Raw genomic sequence first — 24,238 nt, forward strand, 5'->3', positions numbered from 1 at the left:
CAGTTTCCTCAGTCATGAAACAGAACCATAAGGTCCAATGCTCTGTGGAGTGAATGGGGCACTCGGGTGAAAGTTGTTTGTATACCGTAAACTGCCACAGAGCCACAGAGTGTTAGCACAGTGATGCTCTGTACCCAGAGTGTGACACAGCAGGTAGGCTCGGGCCTTGTCCTCAGCCAGGACTGGGTTCTGATCCCAGCTTCATTACTTGCTAGAATTTTCCCTATGTTCCAGTTTCCCCCTAAAAGTCAGAGATAATGTCAGCACTTGCTAATAATACTGCTATGATTTTAGGCGCCAATGCATGTAACAGGAGTAATCAAGAAAGTGCCTGGCGCAAACTGCAGTGGGTTAAGCTGCTGCTTGGAGCGCCCACATCCCACATCAGAGTGCCTGGGACAGAGTACTGGCTGCTCCTGTTCTGATCCAGCTTCCTGCTACTATGCCTGGGAGGAAGAGGGTGATGGCTCAAGGACCTGGGTCCCTGCCACTCATAGGAGAGACCCAGATGGAATTCCTGGCTCCTAGCTGAGGCCTAGTCCAGCCCCATCTGTTGCAAGCACTTGGGGAGTAAGCTAGAGGAGAGAAGAGCTCTCTGTTGGTCTCTCCCTTTCTCTCTGTCACTCTGCCTTTCAAATAAATAAGTAAATACATCTTTAAAAACTACAGTTCTCAAAAGATCAGATCTTTGCCACAGGCTTTGTTAAATAGACTCCAATACAGATTTTCATCACAGACACATCTGGTGGGAAGTCGGTTTAAGCTTGGGTCTTGCAGATCAAAGTTTGAGTCTTTCATCCCCTTCCTTTTTCAGAAATAAATGGCAGATGGCAACGCTGGCGCTGTGGCCCCTACTACCCATCAGAAGTTTGGCATCTGGAGTGGTACCAGAACACTGGGGGATTCTGATCCTCCATAGCATGCCTGCACACATCACTAATTCAGCACGTTCAGGTGGTTTTCTGGACTCGGCAGGGATGCTGGGCAAATGTGGCACACAGACACTCAGCACTTAGAAGAACTTGCCACAGGGGCCACGTGAAACCTCTGCTCTGGCTGACACGGGATGGATGGGCAGAGGAGACCATCCATCAGTGTCAGGAAAGATCTGAAGCACCCGGCTAGCCAGGTGAAATAAAATAAATTATTTACTGATCTGATTCCAGCTGCTCACTTGACTGCTCATAAAGGGTGCGTGCTTGCTGGGCGGTCGACTCTCAGAAGGAAACGACTCCTGGATTGCAGTGTGCAGCTTTGTTGTTGCTAGAATGAAGAGGTGCTGTCATCTGTGTTAAGGAGGGTCGGGGTCTTGAGTTACACACCTGACCCAACTACACAGGGATGGAAAGCAAGCTTATTTATTTATGTACGACACAGTACTTATGGGCCCAGCTTCTATTATTATCACAGCATTCCTTAGGGCTAATTAATGAAGTTTCGGCTTATAATGCTAAAGACAAATTAGACTGGTAATAGAGACAAATGTTCTGACAACACCTGGCTGCTTCCAAAGCACCTCAGAGCTGGGACTCTCCACTAGAGGGAGCTATTTGTGCCATGGAAGCATCCAGAGGTGACTGGGTCCTGGCCTCCAGTGGCTTCACTTCAGAGAACTGCTCTCAGTCCTAGGGAGACAATCCCATCTCAGTCATCATTCTTTTCTACGGAACAAACCTCCATCGTTGGGGCCTGCGCTGTGGCATAGCGGGTTAAGCAGCTGCCTGCAGCACTGGCATCCCATAAGGACACTGGTTCAATTCCCAGCTGCTCTACTTCAGCTCCCTGCAAATGTGCCTGGAAAAGCAGCGGAAGCTTGGGCCCCTGCACCCATGTGGGAGACCCAGAAGAAGCTCCTGGCTCCTGGCTTCTGCCTGACCCAGCCCTGGTAGTTGTGGCCATTTGGGGAGTGAATCAGCAGATGGAAGGCTCTCTCTCTCTGCCTCTCCCTCTCCCTCTCCCTGTCCCTCTCTGTAACTCCACCTTTCAAATAAATAAATAATTCTTTAAAAACAAACAAACCAAACCGCACTGTCACAAGTGAAACTCTGCCAGGAGAGTCGCCACCTAATCTGAGTGATTTGGTTCCTCATCTGCAGGATGATGGACCAGGAGAAGGCGGAGGGCAGAATAATGAACAATGACTAAGCTAATATTAGGATAAACTACCATGTAGAAGATATCTCTGGGAGTGGGCATTCAGTCTAGCAGCGAAGAGGCCTGAAGCACACTTCAGAGAACCTGGTTTGATTCCTGGCCCTGGCTCCTACTTGAGTTTCCCGCTAACATAGATGCTGGGAGGCAGTTGTGAGGTGACGGCTCAAGAACTTGGGTTCCTGCCACCCACACAGGAGACATGGATTGGGTTCCCAGCTCCTGGCTTGGTCCCAGTCATGATGGGCATATGAGGAGTGAGCCAGCAGCCAGTGGGAACTCTATTTCTGCATCTCAAATAAATAAAAAAGAAACAAGTCTCTATAGGTTAGACATTTTCATACAGCATTAAAAGGTTAAAATTATAATTTTCATTTTAATTCCAAAAAACTAAGATTGAAAAGGGAAGGGACTTAGCCAAAGTGACACTGCAGATGGATGCCAAAGCCGGGCTTCAGACCAGTCCTGACTGGCTATGGCTCTGGGGCTCCTCCCATAGGTCCTTTTGTGGACTTTCCCCCTGAATCAACATACATGGGGTCTTGAAAAATTCACAGTAAACGTGTTTTATGGAAAAGCTACGCAAGGATTTAAAAACCATTTCCTCCCAAATATTTACCTTTTAATTGTGCCTCTCATGAACTTTGTGAAGTACTGACATACAAGTCAAAATCTGACCAATGTGAGGGAAGAAGTCCCTGATCTGGGTTGTCAAGCCAAGGCTTTGCTTCTCACAGCGGGCGGCAGCAGGGCTGGATCTGCCGGTTACGCCCACCTGGAACACACAACCTGGGGCCACTGTTTTGACGGAGGTCAGGCTACTTAGCGGGCTTCAGCCGGTCCCCTGCCTCTGGGCAGCAGTACAGACAAGCACAGCAGTGTCTGAGCAGCACTCTTTTTTTTTTCCCCCTCCCAGTTTGAGAACACGAGTGAGAACCAGCTCATGTCCACTGTTCACTCCCCAAGAGCTGCCAAGCCTGAAGCGAGAAGTCAATCCAGGCCTCCCATGTGAGTGGCAGGGACCCAGCTACTTGAGCCATCCCCACTGCCTCCCAGGGTCTGCATTAAGTGAGAAGCTGGAGTCAGGAGCAGAGCAGGAAACTGAACTCAGTACTCTGATAAGGGGCACAGGTGTCTTATGCACTAGGCCAAATGCCCATTCCCTTAGCAGTGTTCTTATTTAGTGGCTTTGAATTGAATTTACAAACAAAGTGCACAAATTGTGAGTTTATTAAATTTTCCACAAACTCTGCATTTCCACGTTATCAGTGCCCAGACCAGGGAAGAGAACCTAGAAGCACCTCCACAGCCAGTGCTGCCCTGTCACCCGGCAGGATAACCAATGTCACTGCTCCTTGCACGGGGTCATTTCTGCGTAATTTGAACAGTATGCCAATAAGATCACGTGGCACATGTTCTTTTTTTTTTGGGGGGGGAGATCTGGCTTTTTTTAGAGTAGTCTTACTACTTTTATTTTTAGCAAAGATACCAGAAGACAAACAACTGTGTGTTTTCAAGAGCTAACATTAAACTAGCAATCTTACCAGTTTAGATATTTATGGCTTTGTGTGAGGAGGGACAGGTGTCTGGAAGGAGGAAAAGTGGATTTTGTCTTCAGTTCAGTCATTGTGTACAGACTCATCTCTGCAGCCTGACAGAACCACCCTCACCCCAGCAGCTAAAGTCTACTGAGTACCTGCTGCACAGCAGGCACTCAAGTATTCTGCGAACGCTACCCTCTGAACGAGAGGCTGTCTGTCCTTTATTTTACAGACGAGGGACCAGGCTCCAAACCACTTGACAATGGAGACACAGCTAGTCAGTGAGCAGAGTGAACCCAGGCATCAGGCTCTTCAGGGTGCTGCTCCCTGAGCAAACTGCCTCCCAACATTCTCACTCATCCACAGCTGACCAGCCACCAGAGCCGTGGGAAGCAGTTTCCATACAGTGTCTCACTTGTTGCCCACAGCAAGTCTAGGAAACTGGCACTACTGATACTGCCATTTAACAGGCTAGAACTGAGGCTTAGAAAGACGAGGAAACGTGCTTACTGCTATGTGACTGTTTACTGCCAGAGCCAGTTTCAGCCGGAGGTGGCTCATTTGCGCCCCTCTTAATCACCAAAGTGCACCGTCAGAACACTGCAGGCTCCTGTCATTCAAGTTGGGCAGGACTATTTGAGATTACACGTTAGCCAGATTCAGGCTAATGCCAACATTTGAAAAGGTTTTATTATGAGAAACATACGTGACATTTGTGAGCCTTAGAGTTAGAATTCAAACTTTTTCCAGGCAAGGGTGGTGTGGCAGAGCCAGCGTCCAGCTCAGCTCCCTGCTGCAGTGAGCCTGATATCCCTCCCTGCTCCTCCACACCGCCCATCACAAGAGGGAGACCAGCTGTCAGGGAGCAGCAGGCGCACTTGAGTCTGGCTCCTGACACCACTGCCTGTGACAACCTGCTGTGGGAGCTGGGCCTGAGACTTGACCTCTCTGCACCCCACTCACTGTCTCTGTTGGGGGGACAGTAAAAATACCCACTTTTTCAGTAGTTCAGCAATACATGGAAAACACTTAGCAATAGTGACTGAAAGGTGGCCAGGATGACAATGATGATGATGATGATGAAGTATTTTTTTTTTTTGACAGGCAGAGTGGACAGTGAGAGAGAGACAGAGAGAGAAAGGTCTTCCTTTTCTGTTGGTTCACCCTCCAATGGCCGCCGCGACTGGTGCACCGCGCTGATCCGAAGGCAGGAGCCAGGTACTTATCCTGGTCTCCCATGGGGTGCAGGGCCCAAGGACCCGGGCCATCCTCCACTGCACTCCCTGGCCACAGCAGAGAGATGGCCTGGAAGAGGGGCAACCGGGACAGAATCCGGCGCCCCGACTGGGACTAGAACCCGGTGTGCCGGCGCCGCTAGGCGGAGGATTAGCCTGTTGAGCTGCGGCGCCGGCCGATGATAAAGTATTAATATTATGTTGACTACTGTCACACTTGGTACTCCTGTTAGGCTTAGGTCAAAACAGAAATTTGACACTTAATCAGAACAAACTAATTGCAAGTATTAGTGGAAAGCTAGTTCTAGATTATCTGGTGATGATCCAATATAACTTCTGAGAGGACCAGCAGCTTCCCGCAGGCAGTGAGTTCACCAAGTAAGGCAAGGTGGGTGGCAGTGCTACACAGCAGGCCCAGGGACGGCACGCGAGGGGGAGGCGGGGCTCGGAGCGAACAGGGTTATGGAACTTCACAGAAGTCAATCACTTTGAAAAGAGTCTCTAGTTAGTTCTATTTCTAATCTTCTGCTTCATAAAAAAGAAGATAAGACAGAGCACTCAGGTGGGAAAAAGGCTGTACTTTAAATTTCACTGCTCAAACATTTTCTCAGAAAGCAGATGACCTTACAGTCAGCCACTCAGGTCACACAAAAGGCGCATGCGCCCCTTTCCCTAGTTCTACACAGACCACTGACCTCACGGGCCTGGTTCACTGTCTGCTCACACACTTACCTAACTGCACGTCGGTGGTGAATCGCAGTCTGTGGATCATGCTGACTTTGAAGGACTTGTAATGGTGACTGCTAAGCATATCCTGTACTGTGGCTATGTCAATTTGCGAATCCTCCTCAAAAACTCCGTCTGCCCTTGAACCTGGGGAGGAAAAAAGGAGTTTACCACATAAAGATACATGAGGCTTGGCAAATGGTGTCTGCTTAAAATGCTTTGGGATAAATTAAAATAATATGGGCTATTTAATTTGGAGAAGAGAAGAAAGGGCTGAGCGATGACTCAATAATGCTGTTCCAGTAAACAGGGAATGGTAACATATTAATCATTCAACAATTAATTCTACAAACACTGGCTGTTCCAGGGCAGGCCCATGGCTGGCAGTAGGGGTACAAGGATAGAAAAATTCCTGCCTCCTCTCAGCAAGAGCTCGGTCTTGTTCTTTTCCTAAATGTGATTTTCCTGGTTACAAAATAATACTGAAGAATTCCTGTCCTTTCCAGGATTTCCCCAAGCCGGCTGCCTAACAGCACTCCCGCCCCGCACCCCACAGCCTCCAGGTTCAGGCGGGGGCTGGCTACTGGGATAGTCTCCTCACTAGTCTTCTGGCCCCCAGACCACCCCACAATCCAGCTGCCACAGACTTCCCGATTTTTCTATCATTTATTCATTCACCAAATGTTCGACGAGAGCCTTGCACACGCTAAGTGTTCTGATAGGTGACACTGGGGACAAAGAAGACTCCTGCTCGAAGGTCTCACCTGGCTGCTCCAGGCTCCTGAACCAAGCCCAGTGTCCTGCAGCCCAGTGGTCAGTGCAGCCCTAACCTGGCTGGAGCGTCACTTTCTGAGCCCGCTGTCTCTCAGCTCTCCCTGAAGTCCTCAGGCTGCAGCATGCCCAAGGTTCTGTTCTTCTGAGCGTTTGCTCACCTGGCTCCCTTGGCCTAAGGCCCACCCACCATCACCTTAGAACTGTCAAAATTCATCCCCCCCACCCCGAGTTCAGAGAATGGAAAACTTGAGATTTGCATATCAAACTGGAAAATTTTGTTAATTACCTGGTAGCCTGACAACTACACACTTTCCTTTCCTACACTCATTGCTTATAGAGCAAGGTTCTTCTTTTTTTTTTTTTTTAAAGATTTATTTATTTCTGTGAAAGTCAGAGTTACATAGAGAGGAGGAGGAGGGAGGGAAGGAGAGAGATCTATCTTCCATCAGCTGGTTCACTCCCCAGATGGCCGCAACAGCTGGGGAGGGACAGGCTGAAGACAGGAGCCAAGAGCTTCTTCTGGGTGTCTCAAGTAGGTGGCAGGGGCCCAAGCACTAGGGCCATCTCCTGCTGCTTTCCCAGTCACACCAGCAGGGGGATGGATCGGAAGTTGAGCAGCTGAACATAAACCGGTGTCCACATAGCTTGCTGATATTGCAGGCAGAGGCTTAATTCACTGCGCCATTAACACTGGACCTAAATGTTTTCACACTGAACTCATTTATTAGGGGCTGCATGTTCTGCTTCTGAGCACTACAGTAACTCCCAGCTCGGATCGCTCTGTATAGTACCCACAAAACACTTCTGCGTCGGGATGTGGGGAGGCCTCCAACAGAGTCCCATCATAGAGAGTCCTGCATGTGCTGTCCTCTCTGCCCAGGCCACCCTTCTGCCCACCTCCTGCTCTCCTGGTCTCCTGATTCCTGCCAAAGTGCTTAGCTCAAGCGACACTCCAAGGAGACTTCCCGCAGCCCCCAAATCTAGTCCTGCTCTTTCTGGCACGGCACCCTGTGTTTTCCTTTAGAACACTTACCACAGGCAGTAATCATCTGCCTGCCACTCTACATGCACAGTGATGGCTTTACTCACTGCTGTAGCCGAGACCCTGCCAGTGCTACTACCTAAGCAGAGGATGAAGCCAGAGCCAGCAGCTGGCATTGTGGCATAGAAGGTTAAGTCTCCACCATCAGAGCTGGCATCCCATGTGGGCACTGGTTTGAATCCTGGTTGCCCCTCTTCCAATTCAGCTGTGCTAGGATATAGCACCGTGGTGTTAGTCTAATGTGCCTGGGAAAGGAGAGGAAGATGGCCCAAGTCCTTGGGCTCTTGCACCCACGTGGAAGACCTGGAAGAAGCTCCTGGTTCCTGGCTTTGGCCTGGCCTACCCCTGGTCATTGCAGCCATTTGGGGAGTGAACCAGTAGAAGGAAGCTTTCATTCTCTCTGTATCTCTGCCTTTTAAATCAATCAATCAATCTTTTTTGTTTTTCACTTTTAAAATTTTTTATAGAAAGCTTATATTTAATAAACATAAATTTCATTAAGTATAACTTGGATTATAGTGATTTTTCCCCCCATAACTGCCCTCCTATCCCACCTCCTACTCCCTCTCCCATCCCATTCAAGATTCACTTTCAATTATCTTTATATTCAGAAGATCAACTCTATACTAAGTAAATATTTTTAACAGTTTGTACCCACACAGACACTCAAAGTATAAAGTACTGTTTGAAGACTAGTTACAGATGGGGAGTCCTACATGGGGAGCAAGTACACAGTGACTCCTGTTGTTGATTTAACAATTGACACTCTTTATTTATGACGTCAGTGATCACCAGAGGCTCTTGTCATGAGCTGCCATGGCTATGGAAGCCTCTTGAGTCCACAAACTCTGACATTATTTAGACAGAGCCATAATCAAAGTAGAAGTTCTCTCCTCCCTTCAGAGAAAGGTACTTCCTTCTTTGATGGCCCCTTCTTTCCACTGGAATCTCTCGCAGAGGTCTTTCATTTAGGTCATTTTTTGCCACAGTGTCATGACTTTCCATGCCTGAAATGCTCTCATGGGCTTTTTAACCAGATCCGAATGCCTTAAGGACTGATTCTGAGGCCAGAGTGCTGTTTAGGGTGTTTGTCATTCTATGAGTGTGCTGTAAACACCTAAGAATAATTCTGTGTTAAGTAAAGAGTTCAACCAATTGTATTAAGTAGAAAAAGAAAATACTAAAAAGAATAAAATAGTAAGCTGTTCCTCGACAGGACAAGGGATGATCAAGTCATTGCTTCTCATGGTGTCAGTTTCAGTTCTAAAAGTTTCCTTTTAGGTGCTCAGATAATTGTCACAGATCAGGGAGAACTTATGATATTTGCCCTTTGGGACTGGCTTAGTATACTCAGCATGATGTTTTCCAGATTCCTCCATTTTGCTGTAAATGACCACAGAAAATGACTGAAGCGAGAGCCCAGTGAAAATTTACCAGGTGAATACAGGTGCTATGTCTACAGGAAGGACAGCACTGCAGAGGCCGAGGACTCTAACACCATGGTGCTATATCCTAGCACAGCTGCCCTGTCTGTGGGGGCCGCTGGGTAACCTTGGGTACAACACCTATGCCTCTGGTCAGAGATGCTGTGGTCACAATCACCACCTTCTCCAGGTGATGTCCACATCTGGAACTGAGGCACTGGCTAGGACTTTTAATCATTCACTTTCTCCAATCTACAACTTTACTGAAATGTAACTGCCTAGATGTATTTATTTCTATTTTAGAATTCCTAATACATGAGAATTATGGAGAATTTCTGTAAAATATGTAACGTCCTTTAACATTTTAAAAGTCATTTGAAATTATCTTTTCTGAGAAAATGCCACTATTAGATACGACTTAGCTCTGAGCTCAAGAACTTCTGTTTTCTTTACTAATTAGTGTTTTCTAAATATTGCAGGTATTTGATTTGCAAAGAGGTTACAGCTTATTATGCTAAAATGCCAATTACTAAAAAAAACACACTTAAGATTTTTACATTTTACGATGTTGGATTAAAACCAATTTAAAAATTACTATAACGTGACATATAATTTTTTACTGAGCAATTTCAATGCCAGCTGCTAATAAAGCATCTTAGCTGTAAATGATAATTCAGATGCTTTTAGATAAAGTGGTGCATAAATATGGCTAGAAATTGATTTAGCTTCTTATAGAAGCTACTGAAGAATGACATATTTTGTTTAATACACCAGCTAATGTAGTCCTAAAAGCTCAAACAAGTGCCAGTTTTCACTCCTAAATTTGATGTGGGAGATTAATGAAAACTTTATATTTTGCTGAAATGTTAATAACGGGCAGATGAGATGATAGGATTTTAGTAGAGGTCTTAAAGCTATGGAATAACCAGCAAGGCTTGTCAATTTCCTTATATTAATTTTGTTCAAGACTTATATAGCTGGAGCTAGCTCAACACACTAATGCTTCCTGCACTGACCTTCTACTCTCTGACAGTGTAAATTCATATCCCATTTGACGATTTAAGGCCCCTGATACTTGGGTGAGTTCTGAGCCTTGCCCTGGCTGACAAGGGCCATGTTTGCTTTTATGATCAGAAGGGCAACAGCAGCGGAGAGAGTTGGGAAGGAACAGTGCTGAAGTCACCTCCAAACCTGCTGCTCACTGCAAAGCAGGTTATCTACGGAATGGGAACTTCTGGTCTCAGAACCCTGGTGCCAATTCTCAAACAGGCCAAGGAGTGCCATTGTGTGGCGGGGGCAGGTCTGTGTATCCATGTGACTTGCAACCTGCAGTGTGCTGGCTGTGGGTGGGGGGACATTAGTGAGGACAAGGCAGGGTTCCTGATCTTCAGGATCTTACAGACTAGCTAGAGAGCCCAAGGGATGCAGTACAAGGCAGGGAGAGGTGCAGGCTAAGATTCTACCTAAAGACAAAGAGAGAAGAGCAAAGTATTACACCAAAAGCATTGTGCTGGACCAGAAAGATTCAGTGGATCTGCATGTATCCCTTTATTGCGTTTACCCTTCTGGAAGGGGTGACCCCAACCACACATGAAAGATGCTGGCACTGAACCTTTGGCATATTAAAATGATGACTGTACTCTGAACTCCACATTAGAAAACCCATTTCTCTAGTAAAGAGAAGACATTTTTATCCACTCAAAGTGAAAATTAGAACCAGAACATCTTAAAAATAAACATACAAAAAAAAAAAAAAACCTTCCTCAAATTGTTAATTTAATTGAAATATAACCCTTTGGTATTTTGTTAAATTAGCAATTAAAAAGGTCACAAGCAATCAAATGAAACAAAAGCCACACTGTGTTCATCTACACTAATGTTGAACTGAGTCTCTTCATGAATGACAAGATAAATTGTAATGGTGCCTTCAAAGACTTCACAATGTATTTTGTCAAAGTCGGGAGCACTAATGTCTCTATGTGCCATGGATTACCATAATGTATCGTGTCAAAACGCTCCAGCTGCAATAACTCAAAGATGTATTGTGATAGATCAAATTTTGGGGTGAGGCTTAACAGTGACTTCAGTGCCAGAGCTCAAATGGCCTGACGACGGCACTTTGGAAGAGAGTGAGGAGAGAGTGCATTCACAGCGTGGGAAGATGTGGGGACAAAAACATCTCGGAGAGGAAGCAGCTCAGCCTCTACAGGAAGAAATCAGGCAGGAGGAAGGGGCGACGCCGCCTTGCAGCTGTCTCAGGAGAAGAACGGCCAAATGAGGCCAGGGCAGGGCAACGCAAAGGGGAGCGTACGGAGGTGAGGCAGGAAGCCTGCGGCCAAGGAAGACAGGTGGCGCTGTGCAATGACCGAGGGCTGGGACTTAACGTTACAAAGAACACAGAATAGAGTCGAGAAATGTCAACTCGGATCCCAATCCTGAGATTAATGGTCAAGACTGGGTCAAAACTTTGCAAGACCCCAGTGTTAGTCAAGGCAGAGGGGCAGGCACTGTGGCACTCATATGGGTGCTGGTTCGAGTCCCGGTTGCTCCACTTCTGATCTAGCATCTTAGATATGGCCTGGGAGGCCAGCTCTCTGCTATGGCCAGGGAGTGCAGTGGAGGATGGCCCAGGTGCTTGGGCCCTGCACCCCATGGGAGACCAGGAAAAGCACCTGGATCCTGGCTCCTGCCATCAGATCAGCGCGGTGCGCCGGCTGCAGCGGCGGCCATTGGAGGGTGATCCAACGGCAAAGGAAGACCTTTCTCTTTCTGTCTCTCTCTCACTGTCCACTCTGCCTGTCAAAAAAAAAAAAAAAAAAAAAAAAAAAAAAAAAAAAGATATGGCCTGGGAAAGCAGTGGAAGATGGCCCAAGACCTTGGGTCTCTGCACCTGCATGGGAGACCTGGAGGAAACTCCTGGCTTGGGATCAGCACAGCTCTGGCCACTACAGCTATTTGGGAAGTGAACCAGTGAGTGGAAGACCTCTCTCTGCCTCTGCCTCTTTGTAACTCTGCCTCCCAAATAAATAAATAAATAAATCTTTAAAAAAACAAAAAAGTAAAGGCAGAGTGGGACAGGCCTGTCGGAGTCTGGGGCCCAAGTTCCTTCTGCTGCTCCCTTTCCTTCCCAGTGATACTGAAGGCTGTTTTTGGCCCGCCGACCTCACCACACTCCTGTGAGAAGTGCCAAGGAAAGGGACTGCTGAGCTGCGAACTGCCAACACGCCATCAGTGGTTCTCATCTCACAGCGCAGTCCGCACTCACAGCGGTGGGAGGGCATCCCCAAGCGGTTCTGTAACTTTCAGCCATTTTCATAACAGACACTGTCGTTTTCTCTGCAGTTACAGAGGTGGGCATTCAGGGGGGCAGTGGAGATGTCTTCCATCTGCTGGTTCACTTTCCAGATGGCCACAATGGCCTGGCCTGGCCTGGGCCAGGCCTAAGTGAGGAGACAGGAATTCCACATGGGTCTCCCACACTTGGGCCATCTTCCGCTGCTTTCCCAGATGCTCTGGCAGGGAGCTGCATCAAACCAGTGCTCACACAGGATGACAGGGTTGTACGCAGAGTTTTAACCCACTGAGCCACACACCGGCCCCAAGATAGTGTCTTTTTCATGCTTACCTTCTTACAAGTGCACAAAGGAATGAAGAGTTTATTGATATGGTTTTTTTTTTTTTTTTTTTTTTTTTTTTTTTTTTTTTTTTTTTTTGACAGGCAGAGTGGACAGTGAGAGAGAGAGACAGAGAGAAAGGTCTTCCTTTGCCGTTGGTTCACCCTCCAATGGCCGCCGCTGCAGCCGGCGCACCGCGCTGATCCGATGGCAGGAGTCAGGATCCAGGTGCTTTTCCTGGTCTCCCATGGGGTGCAGGGCCCAAGCACCTGGGCCATCCTCCACTGCACTCCCTGGCCATAGCAGAGAGCTGGCCTGGAAGAGGGGCAACCGGGACAGAATCCGGCACCCCGACCGGGACTAGAACCCGGTGTGCCGGCGCCGCAAGGTGGAGGATTAGCCTATTGAGCCACGGCGCCGGCCTGATATGGTTCTGAGGTCAGAGTGTGTAACTAATGTTTAAGAAATGATTACTTGAGTTTTGGTATGGTAATAACAGTTCTTATCAACAATCATCTAAACATCAAAAGAAGTTATTGAAATACTTCTCCCTTTTCCAACAACATATCTGTATTAGATCACTTTTTTTTTTTAATATCCTTTAACCAAAACAACCGCACTGCCAAGGGACTGAATGCAGAAGCAAATGTGAAAATCCAGGGGCCCTGAATGGGGCAGGCAAAGGCGGCGGGGACACCCAGAGCAGGACCCAGCACACTATCAAACCCTGCCTGCCACACAAGGCACCGGCTGCACGGAGAGGAAACGAAGCTACTTCTGCGTGTTTGAGCTCCAAGGCCTACTGCTACTTCCCACAGAGCCACGCCTGCCCTGGCTAAGCTGGATCTTTGCTCAGGTCTCACCACCTGGCCACAGCGCCCCTTCTAGTCTCTAACATTTATGTGCTTCAAGGTTTAGTCCAAACGTAATCTTCCCTGATCCTCTTCCTGAGCCCTGCAGCCCTGTGGTGAAGGTCTCCTGGTAAGTCTCTTACGAGGTGAATGCTGCACGCCCTGTGGACTCGGAGCCCCCAAGGGCGGCGAGATTCCATCCGACAGAGCCCATGTCACACAGATGTCTAATAAATGCTGCAGGGGGGACGAACGTTTGATGTGACACAGATTCATCACCACGGTCCCTGAGGTTTGCATACAGTCTCTTGTATTTGTCTCGACTACCAGAACCTCATACACCATTCCTGGTCTTCCATGTGGACTCCCTAACAGTGTTGGGAGGGGGAACCCTGTCTCAATGGCTGTAATAGCAGATAACATTTTTTGAGGGCTTATTATATGAGCCACTGTGCTTAGCACTTTAAATACATGATCTCACTGAATTTTCCCAATGCCCTCTTCATCTTGTTATCCAGGTGGGAAACACGATGTCATCCTGTGGCTATCATCACAGAAAGTAGAAGCTGGAGATGGGAGATGAACCAGCTCTAACACCAAAACTGTGCCCTTAACCAGCACACAAACCATTTTGGGTATGCAGGCACAACGCCATGGGCCCCCGTGGAATCTAAGAAGAATGCCAGCATGCCTGGCCTCGCCAGAACAAAGCAATCAGGGATTCCAACCGAACTCTCTGCACTCCTCCGGTCAGACTCAAAGCTGGGCGCGTGAGTTGCGGGGAAAAACTCCTCTTAGCTCTCTGCATCCATCACATTTTTTTTTCCAGAGGCCTTTCAAGTCCCCAAAGTCCCATAAGCTCAAAGCTTCTCTTCTATTAAACACTTCCCTTCAGCTACTCGTCATTTTTGCTGGTCTCTAAAACACAATCAATAGGTGATATACTGTAACACCATGCGCATCCACACTCGGCCCTCTGCAGTAATCTCTTCAAAGCCATCAGGATCACAGGGTAGGATGCAGCCTTCACTCAGATCTGCCACGCTACAACCAGGAGCGGATCCTTGCTGTCAGTGCACTACAGTTACATTCTTGAAGTCAGAGCCAGGCGGGCCGCAGGACTCTACCTGGAGACTGCAGACTCTCCTCAATAAATCGAGGCCATCTTGTTGTACGAGGTGATCACAAAGAAGCTGCTTCCGGTTTGCAGACCTTCCTAAACGAGCAGATTGCGGAAGGGGACCCGCAAGGCCCGGCGTGCTAGAGCCCACCCATCCCTCAGTCTCTTCTCCCTGCACTCTCACCCCTGTTCATTTCCTTCCACTCCACTCATTCATTCCTTTTTAAAAAATTTTTATTTTTTATTTGACAGATGAGTTAGACAGTGAGAGAGAGAGACAGAGAGAAAGGTCTTCCTTTCCTGGTTCACTCCTCAGATGGCTGCAACGGCCAGAGCTATGCTGATCCAAAGCCAGGAGCCAGGTGCTTCTCCTGGTCTCCCATGTGGGTGCAGGAGCCCAAGCACTTGGGCCATCCTCCACTGCCTTCCTGGGCCACAGCAGAGAGCTGGACTGGAAGAGGAACAACCGGGACCTGGCACCCATATGGGATACCAGCACCGCAGGCGGAGGATTAACTAAGTGAGCCACAGCACCGGCCCCTCCACTCATTCATTCCTAACCACACCAGATGTCTTGTCTCAAGGCCTTCAGATGAGCAGCGGCTCGGCCTGGAACCTTCTTCTCTTATTTATTATCTGACTCCTTCCTCTTTCTTCTTTGAGGAAGCCTTCTCCTACTTTTCTAACCAGCTCTGGTCCCCGAGAACCCACTCTTTTCCACCCTCCATGGTGCTGGTAACACAACCATGGGTTCCATAACACGGGGGCTGGATCTCTCCCCCTGCCAAGCAGCAGCTCAGGGGCTGCCCCACAGGAGGGCTCTGTCACTGTTTGGGGATGAATGAACAGAGCCCAAAGGGAATCTATCACCCACCAGAGGACAGAGCACAGCCATTTAGGGGTCTGGACAAGGGCCCGATTACAGGTCTGCTCAGAATCGGGTTGATGATGAGCTCACCACTACTTCCTGTTCTTTCAAGGCGTCTTTGCTGAAAGCACAGAAAAGGGCACTGGCTGTTCTGGAGCCTGGACAACTCACATAGCAACACAGCTAAGAAATGCAGTGTGTGAGCCATACTGAGGTGTCGCCGGCCCTGATGCAGTCGGGGGACAAGGGCACACGTGCTGATGGAACCCCACCTCCTATCCAGAGTCACTGCACAAATGTCCCCTGATGCATTACCATTAGTCAGGGGCTGCAGGGCGGGTTCCCGGGCTGGAGCCTTCCACAGGGATGCAAATCCCATGCCCTCACTTAGCGCCCACACTGGGTCTGTGGCTCGTCAAACATGTTTCCTTACTGCTCTAATGGACCAGTGTATCGCTTAATGAAAGTTCTTAATTGTAATTCAATTAATTACATACACAGAGTCCCCAATTACATTTTCCAATAAGACATTGGCTGTGGTACAGGTCTAAATGCACTTAACCAATTTTAATATATTAAGACCAATTTCCCTTGAATACTAATTACCACCTAATGATAAAATTGAAAGGGGGGGGCTTTTGAGAAAGGGAGAGTAAAAAATGCAATTCATGTGGAAGTTCTTGGCCCACACAGTACAGTGCGGGCAGCCATTTGCTGGAGTGGGGGTGGATGGGTCACAGGGCTGCTTCTAGCACAGGCCAGCACAGATTTCTGCCCCAGGTGTCAGCTACCCACGGTGTTGGCCATTGTCCAGTGAGGTTGTGAGAAGTCTCAGAGGCTAGAGGGGAAAGGGAACAAGAGGGAGGAGAAAGGCCACTGCACATGTGGAGTCTGTGGCAGGCGTTCACCCTGTCTCAGGCACGCAGCTCCTAGGCAAGACAGCCCTGTATAGTGTACTGCAGCTCACCACACGCTTCCCACGTACTTGTTCCTCACAACAGCTCTACAGGGTAGGGATTACCACCTCTTACTGATGGGGACATGAGGTTTACAAACAGGGGTTGCCCCAGGTCACACAGCGGCTCCAAACACCTTACCTTTCCCCTACAATACAGCACCTGCTGGCCAACGGTAACCAGGCGGCAAGGGGTGGACACAGCGTTCTGTTAGTGTGCAGAAAACTATATTATGCAATAGAGGCTTGAAAAACCCTCATCAACATAGGAGATTCCTTACGGGGAACTCCACCCTTCCCAAGCCAGACATGTACCTGGCTTCTGGTAACAACTCATCCTGGAATATGTACAACAGCTGTCACAAGTCATTCTGTTTGTAAACAGTTTATTTGCATGATCACGTTTTCTGTGTGTCTGCTGAGTGCCGTTGTGCTATAATGAAAGAGGTTTGAAGCGCTGGTATTTACATCACACAGTGCAGTTGGCAAGCTTGGTGATGTGTAACTGCAGAAGGCAAAGCCTCCGAAAGCAGAGGCAGTCTCCAGGCCTGGCCCAGAAGCAGAGAGCAGGAGGCATGGCCCCTCTCAAGGAAGCACCACAACAGAGGACCTGGAAAGGCACCAGGCAAGAGCCCACACCCGTTCTCTTCCTACACTGGCTTTTCTCCTCTCTCCTTTATTTAGTGGAGTGGGAACAGAGTCCAAGCACCACCACAAGGAAACCACTCCATACAAAGATGCTTAAACTCCAAGTTCCCTGTAAAAGCTACCACACTGCGTACTTGCCCCTTGGAGCCCCAGTGAGAAGCCAGGTGGCATCTGTGGTTTAGGGGCCTCACTCCATCAGAGGGAATGATCTAGGCCTGGCCAGTCACTGGGAGGCAGAGGGCACTCAGATCTGCCCTCTGTCCAGTGTGGCTCCAGCTGAATCATCAGTGGCCAGAGAGGAGTGAGACCAGGGGTTGTAACCAAGCCCCCAAGGAGATAGATGAGGAGTCTCACTGAGACTGACAGGTAGGTGCTCCCCGCCCCCATCACAGTCATCTGGTAAGCTAAGGTTCCCCAGCCCTCCAGTACCACCTTGAACCAGGGAGATGAAGAAGCCACAAGGGAGGGACCTGATGGAGCTGACGCATCCTGCCAATCTCCTTCAGAGGGAAGGGGGATCAAAGGAGAGAGAGGGATGTTTCGTGGGCACCTGAAGCTCTGTCCATGGCAAAGCCCACTTGGGAAATATCAGGTTCAGCCCTGCACTAGACTCAGTGGACACAGCACAAGGTCTTCCAGGCCTCATTAGCATTCACGGGGCATGAGCAAGTCCCTCCACCTTTGAACCTCAGCTTCCTCTTCTCTGCGATAGGGATGACGACCATGTTGGTCTGCAAGGCCGCTGTAACAACAGCACTTGCTTCTCGTTCAGCTCACAGAAACCCTGTGACAATCAACCACCTCCACTTCCACAGGAAACAGGCTAGAGGTGGCACCAGCTGCCCAGTGTCACAGGCTAAGAGACTCACCTGAGGTCTGACTGTCACGGCGCTTTAAGGACTGTACCATACTGCAGCTACCCTACGCTGTTGCTGGTGAGCAACAAAACTGGCCACAGTGTCTGGCGCCTTGTTGGTGTTCCACAAAGCCAGTGTAACTTCAGGCCGGTTTTGCCTGTGCTAATGTGCAATTCCAGCTTCTCTCAACACTGTGACGAGCAAGCTGGGAAGGATCTGGGAGGGCTACCCGCACACGGGGGCTGGGGAAGGTCACTGCTGGCAACAGCTGGCGGAGAACACCGAGGCTTCGTTTGGTGCCAGGATTTAACACAGAAGCTTGGACAAGAATGGAAGTCTTTTAACGTTACATCCTTTCCATAACGCACTCATGCTTCCTTCTGGTCAGATTCCAGCTTTTCGCAGGCAGTTGGCTGAAGGATGTAGTAGATTATCAGACAAGAATCCAAACTGGAAAGCTCAAGGACTTTGGCTTGTCATCTCTTATTTAGGCCAAGATCCAAGCACACATGCTAGCTCGCAGTCCCTCGGCAGAAACTCTTGTCAAGCCAGCTTCATCGGCGAGCTGCTCTCGCAGCACAGGAAGACGCTCGTCATCAGCAGTCTCAGGGCTGAAAGTGCAGCAGCTTCCCAGCTCTCCCAGCTCTCCCAGCTCTCCCAGCTCTCCCAGCACAGGCTTCGGGGCCAGCTCACTTAGACGCTCACTTCCATCGCGTACGGCCTGGCTGACTTTGGGCAAGTCACAGCCTTTCTTCACAGTAAAAATTATCTCTCATAGAGCGGTTACAACGTGATGAGAAGAAAGTGTTTGTGAAATGTCTCGCACAATGCCTTATGCTAGTGGGCCTGAATAAATAATTCTGAAAACACCCTTTGATGTGGCTGAGGTAAGGTGTTATGGACCTCACGCCTCCTGAAAGGTTGCTATCCATTCTTACAGCAAACGGTCTTCTCCACCCATGGTTTTATTTATACAAATATGCATCCGTCTGGAATGCCTAACACTTGCAGGAGAGTGCCTTGTTTCCAAGTCCTCTGTTCTATGGCAGACGCGCTGCCTGCTCTACCTATGCCCCTGCTGCCCCATTCTGGATTGCCCCCTCTCCTCAACACATCTCCTCCAGGGTCCCTGCCACTTCCACGATGCCCCACCTTCCCAGAACACTGCTCCTTCCTGAGCCTTCCTGAGTTACAAATTACGGCTAACATCTATGGAGTACTTATTATGCGCCAGGCACTGTCTAAGAGCTTTATGGCTAACTGTCCAGGGTCACAAGGCTAGTAAGCGGCAGGGACAGAATGTGACAGCGGACATGTGGCTTCACATCACGTTCTCTTAAATTACATAACATACGATCGTAATTTAGTTTATTCCTAAAACGGTTTTAAGAATAGTGAACCTATCCTGATCTAACATACCAAGAAAAGTGGAAAAAGTTCTCTTTTTAAAATAATTTCTTTATCTCAATCCATATTCTCAATAGGTAGCTAGTGGAAAACAATATGTGGTTCTTAATAGGAGTTTCTACTTAAGACTTTAAAAAATATATATATTTTTTTTTAGAAAAGGAATAAATTGTTTTTATAGGGCAGATGTTGTGGTACAGTGGGTTAAGCTGCTGCTTATAAACCTACATCCCTCATGGAGCACAGTTCAACTCCTGGCTGCTCCACCTTTTTTTTTTTTTTTTTTTAAACGATTTATTTGGGAGGCAGAGTTATAGGAGTTATAGTGAAAGGGAGAGGTCTTCAACCACTGGTTCACTTCCCACATGGCCGCAACAGCCGGAGCTGGGCCTATCTGAACCCAGGAGCTTCTTCCGGGGCTCCCACGTGGCTGCAGGGGCCCATGCACATGGGCCATTTTCTACTGCTTTCCCCAGGCCATAGCAGAGAGCTGGATCAGAATACAAGCAACCAGAACTAGAACCAGTACCCATATGAAATGCCAATGCTGCAGGTGGAGGCTTAACCCGCTATACCACAGCACTGGCCCCTGTTCCACTTCTGATCCAACTCCCTGCTAATGTGCCTAGGAAGGCAGAAGAAGATGGTTCAATAGCTGGGTCTCTGACTTTGGCCTGAGTGAGTCCCAGCTGTTGCAGGTATTTAGGAGGTAAACTATGAGATGGGAAATTCTCTCTCTTTCTCTCTGTCACTCTGCCTTTCAAATAAATAAATCTTTAAAACAATTGTTTTCTATAAATGGCTTACATTTACAAAGACTGCTACAATATTCTCTTGATTTCAAAACTACTGACTACCAGGGCTGGCACTGTGGTGCAGCGGGTAAAGTCACTGCCTGCAGTGCCAGCATCCCATATGGGTGCTAGTTTGAGTCCCGACTGCTCCACCTCCGATCCAGCTCTCTGCTATGGCCTGTGAAAGCAGTGAAGATGGCCCAAGTCTTTGGGCCTCTGCACCTGCACAGGGGGCCCAGAATAAGCTTCTGGCTCCTGGCTTTGGATCGGCCCAGCTCTGGCCCTTGTGGCCATTTGAGGCGTGAACCAGTGGATGGAAGACCTCTCTCTCTTTCTCTCTCTCTGCCTAACTCTGCCTTTCAAATAAATAAATTTGTAAAAAATAAAAACAAAACAAAACAAAACACAAAAAGCCCTAATGACTTCCTTGTGTACTGTGTAAATGCTAGGAAGGTTTCTTCGTTTGAAAAATATTTATTTTTATTACTTGTTCCTTTTTTTTTTTTAAAGATCTATTTATTTATTTGAAAGGCAGAGTTTACAGAGAGAGAGAGGGAGATATCTTCCATCCATTGGTTCATTCCCTAAATGGCCATAACAGCTGGAGTTGGGCTAGTCCAAAGCCAGGGGCCAGGAGCCTCTTCCAGTTCTCCCACATGGGTGGCAGGGACACAAGCACTTGGGCCATCTTCTACCCAGGCACATTAGCAGGGAGCTGGATCAGACGTGGAGCAGCTAGGACTGCAACTAGTGCCCATACAGGATGCCAGCATCACAGGTGGTGGTTTTATTTGACCCGCCACAACATCAGACCCTATTTTTTTATTTGAAGGGCACAGTGACAGAGAAAGAGACAGATACAGAGAAATCTTCCATCCACTGGTTACCCCCCAAATGTCCACAACAGACAGAGCGGGGTCAGGTCGGAGCCCAGAGCCAGGAATTTCATACGGGTGGCAGGAACTGAACTACTTGGGCCATTAGCTGCTGCCTCCCAGGACCATTTGCAAGAAGCTGGATTGGAAGCAGAGGTGGACTCTATTCCAGGCATTCAACATGGGATGTCGGTACCATAAGCAGCAGATGAACCCACTGCACCAAAACACCCATGCTGGTTTCTGCCATTAACACAGTGGTTCTAACTCATGGAGTGTAGGAACTGGAGTTATCTTGTAAGTCCTCTAAGAGAGGGATGCTGAGGATACAGCAGGTCACACCAGACTAAATCAAGATCATGTTCATGCTTGAGTGGGAGGGGCCAGCATTGTGGCATAGTGGACTGCCCATCTGAATCCTGGCTGTTCCACTTCTGATCCAGCTCCTGCTAACACTTGTGGGAAAGCAGTGGAAGATGGCCCAAGTGCTTGGACCCCTGTACCCACTTAGGAGACCTGGAAGAAGCTCCTGGCTCCTAGATTTGGTTTGGCCCAGCCCTGGTTGTTGCAGCCATTTGGGGAGTGAACCAGCAGATGGAAGATCTCTCTCGCTCTCTCTTTCTAACTCTGATTTTCAAATAAATAAAATAAATCTTAAAAAAAAGTTGAGTGAGAACTAAAGCACAGAATTCAAAGCTTTATCCACCAATCCTCACAACTTCTCTCTCCTAATGTAAGAAATCTGGGCCTCATTCACATTTAATATGTAGAATTTTCATTATCTTTTAGTAAAAATATTTTCCACTAGAATTTTAAAAAAGATTTATCTATTTGAAAGGCAGAGTTGGGAGTGGAGGGATGAAGGAACGAGGGGGGGAGAGAGAAAGAGGTCTTCTATAGCCACTGGTTTACTCCCCAAATCGCCATAATAACCAGGCAGAAGCCAGGTGGCTGGAACTCCATTTGGGTCTTCTACATGGGTAATAGGGGCCCAGGACTCAGGCCACCTTCTTCTGCTTCCCTAGGTCCATTGGCAGGCAGCTGGATCAGAAGCAGAGCAGCCAGGACTTGAACTAGAGCTCATGCGGATGCTGACGTTGCCGGTGGTGGTTTAACCTGCTGTGCCACAGTGGCAGCCCTATTTCTTTTTTAAACCAAAGGTTCAGATGCTTATTTCTTAATTCCCAAACATATGTAGATCTTTTAGTTTTTTTCCTTATTTATAGCTTAATTTCATTGTGATCAGACAGCGTATCCCATATGAAACCCTGAGTAATTTTCCAATATAGGGATATACCATATGTTTTCTGGCTAGTCTTCCAGTGTCAGATATTAAAAACAATTCTGTGAAAATTATCACTATACACAAATCTTTGTTGCATTTTAGATCTTTCCTCCTTAAGACAGATTTCCAAAATCTACCTGGATAAAACATTTGTGGGTCTCTTGATACTTGCAGTTGTGTTATACGTGTAAGTTAAACCACAGCCACCAGTGGGTGAGTGTGTCTGCTCCCCTGTATTCTACAAGTAATACGGATGTGTTTTTAAACACCTGGCATATTTGCTAAGTGAGAGTATTCATTACAGTGCTGCCTTAAAATGCTTATATTTTATGTTACTCAAGTGGATGGACAGCTTTACAAGTAAATGTCCACTACTTAACTGGATATTTTGGACCGCCTGGGAAGCAGAATTTTTAATTTATTTCTAGGTGTACTTCTGTACGGCACTCACACCCGGCTGCAGCCTGTGTGGACTCTAACCTTCCACCTCTGAGAACATGCTGTCAAATGCCAAGGGCACGTGTCACCTTCCAGTGAGCCCTGTGTGCACTCCCCAGAGGCGGCTGTGGCACCCTGCTTAGAAGGGCCAGTGGCTGACCACGAGCTCCCGTCCGTCCACTCATCCAATCTACAGGTACATCTTTGCTGCGAGCCTTGAATTAACAAAGGGCAACCTGGAATGGCCAGGGACCCCCTCCCAGGCCTGGCAGTCACGACAGAGTAGAAGGAGGCACCCAGATGAGGGGTGGGTCAGGTTTAAAGGACAGGGGACAGGAAGGTCGGGGACGGCCTCTCTGAGGATTTACGCTGAGACAAGGGACGACAAGGGAATGGAGGCAAGCACGTGGCACGTGGAAAGCAGAAGCGGCAGCCTGCGGAAAAGCCCTGGAGCAGGACTGTCGGCGGACAGGTGCGGCCACAGCCGCAGGCCTCGCGCGTCACTCAGTGGGAGGCACGGCAGGATTAACCGAGGTCTTGAAGTTCTCATCGCGGCAGTGGGAACTGCCACACCGCCTCCTGCTACCATTCAAACCGTTAAAGGTTTCCAGCACCCAGGTCTGAACAGCGACGCTAACAGGGCCAGCTGCTTTGTTACACAACAGCCTTCGCCTCAGAAAAGGCCCATATTTCTAAGCCGTTTCCAGGGCTGCTCATAACTGAGGAGATTCAGTTCAACTAAAAAATATTAATCACGGAGTGCTAAACAGGATGCAGACTACCAAAAGGCATGAAATCAATCACTTCGCTCTGGGATACGCTTTGGCACGCAAGCTGCGGTCTGTCCCTTCTGGTCTGCCCAGGAGGACCAGACCCGGGAGCACTCCCAAACACACAGCTTGCGAGCACATCTGCAACAGACAAGGCGGGCACGGAGCGAGGCGGCCAACGTACTGTTCTCGCGGACCAGGCAGAACTCCCAGGCGCTCTGGCTCTCCAAGGTGCTCTCCAGGTCCACGGCGACGTTGGGCTCGCTCTGCTTCTCCAGGCGGTACTGAGGGCCTGGAAGATCAAAGGGGCAGGAGGAGGGGAGGAGTCTGTAACACTGAATTCAACATTTACGGAAACCACCTACTGGGGAAAGCTGAAGTCTGTCTCCGAGGGTCCTCCAGGACGGAGGAGTCTGGGGTTTTCCCACCAGATTTCCCACACTCGGCTGTTCTGTTATGCGGTCTGTTTCCACTCAGTTCTGCCTTAAAGCAGTGGAGACGTAAATGACCTTGCAGCCAGACTGCCCAGGAGCCACAGGCAGCTGAACATTTGTCAGTTCTGAGCAGGTGACTGTCCTCCTGAACCTGCTTCCTAATACGTGAGGTGGGACAGTTATACCCTGGAGGAGTACTGCGAAGATCAGAGGAGAAATAGGAAAAACTCACTTAACAATGCCCCTGCCCACAGGAGGCACCCTACCCCTTGGTAACTTCTTGTCATCGTAATATGTTAGTTAAGTATCAATTAAAATCCGGGATAAGGTATGTTTAGGGCTCTAATATGATGAGAGTCCAAAAAAATAGTATTAAAAACGTCAAGAAAGAGGCAAATTTTAACAAGTGAATCTCAGGTTTCTGGGTTA

General features: G+C 48.4%; 1 protein-coding gene across 9 annotated transcripts in view; it reads right to left on the minus strand.

Moving 5' to 3' along the window:
* The window catches only part of MAPKAP1 (MAPK associated protein 1), a 259,514-nt gene that overhangs the window by 41,961 nt on the left and 193,315 nt on the right, over positions 1-24,238 (minus strand). For 7 of the 9 annotated variants that reach the window (XM_017350084.3, XM_017350083.3, XM_002720430.5 and 4 more), the window contains 2 exons: positions 23,560-23,667; positions 5,660-5,800 (listed from right to left, as the gene is read on the minus strand). In XM_017350084.3, the coding sequence (XP_017205573.1) occupies positions 5,660-5,800; positions 23,560-23,667 (249 nt within the window). The remainder of the gene's footprint in view (positions 1-5,659; positions 5,801-23,559; positions 23,668-24,238) is intronic. The other 2 variants (XM_017350085.3, XM_002720432.5) reach the window with 1 other exon arrangement.

This window comes from Oryctolagus cuniculus, chromosome 1, assembly GCF_964237555.1.
Source record: "Oryctolagus cuniculus chromosome 1, mOryCun1.1, whole genome shotgun sequence".
NCBI lineage: Eukaryota > Metazoa > Chordata > Mammalia > Lagomorpha > Leporidae > Oryctolagus > Oryctolagus cuniculus.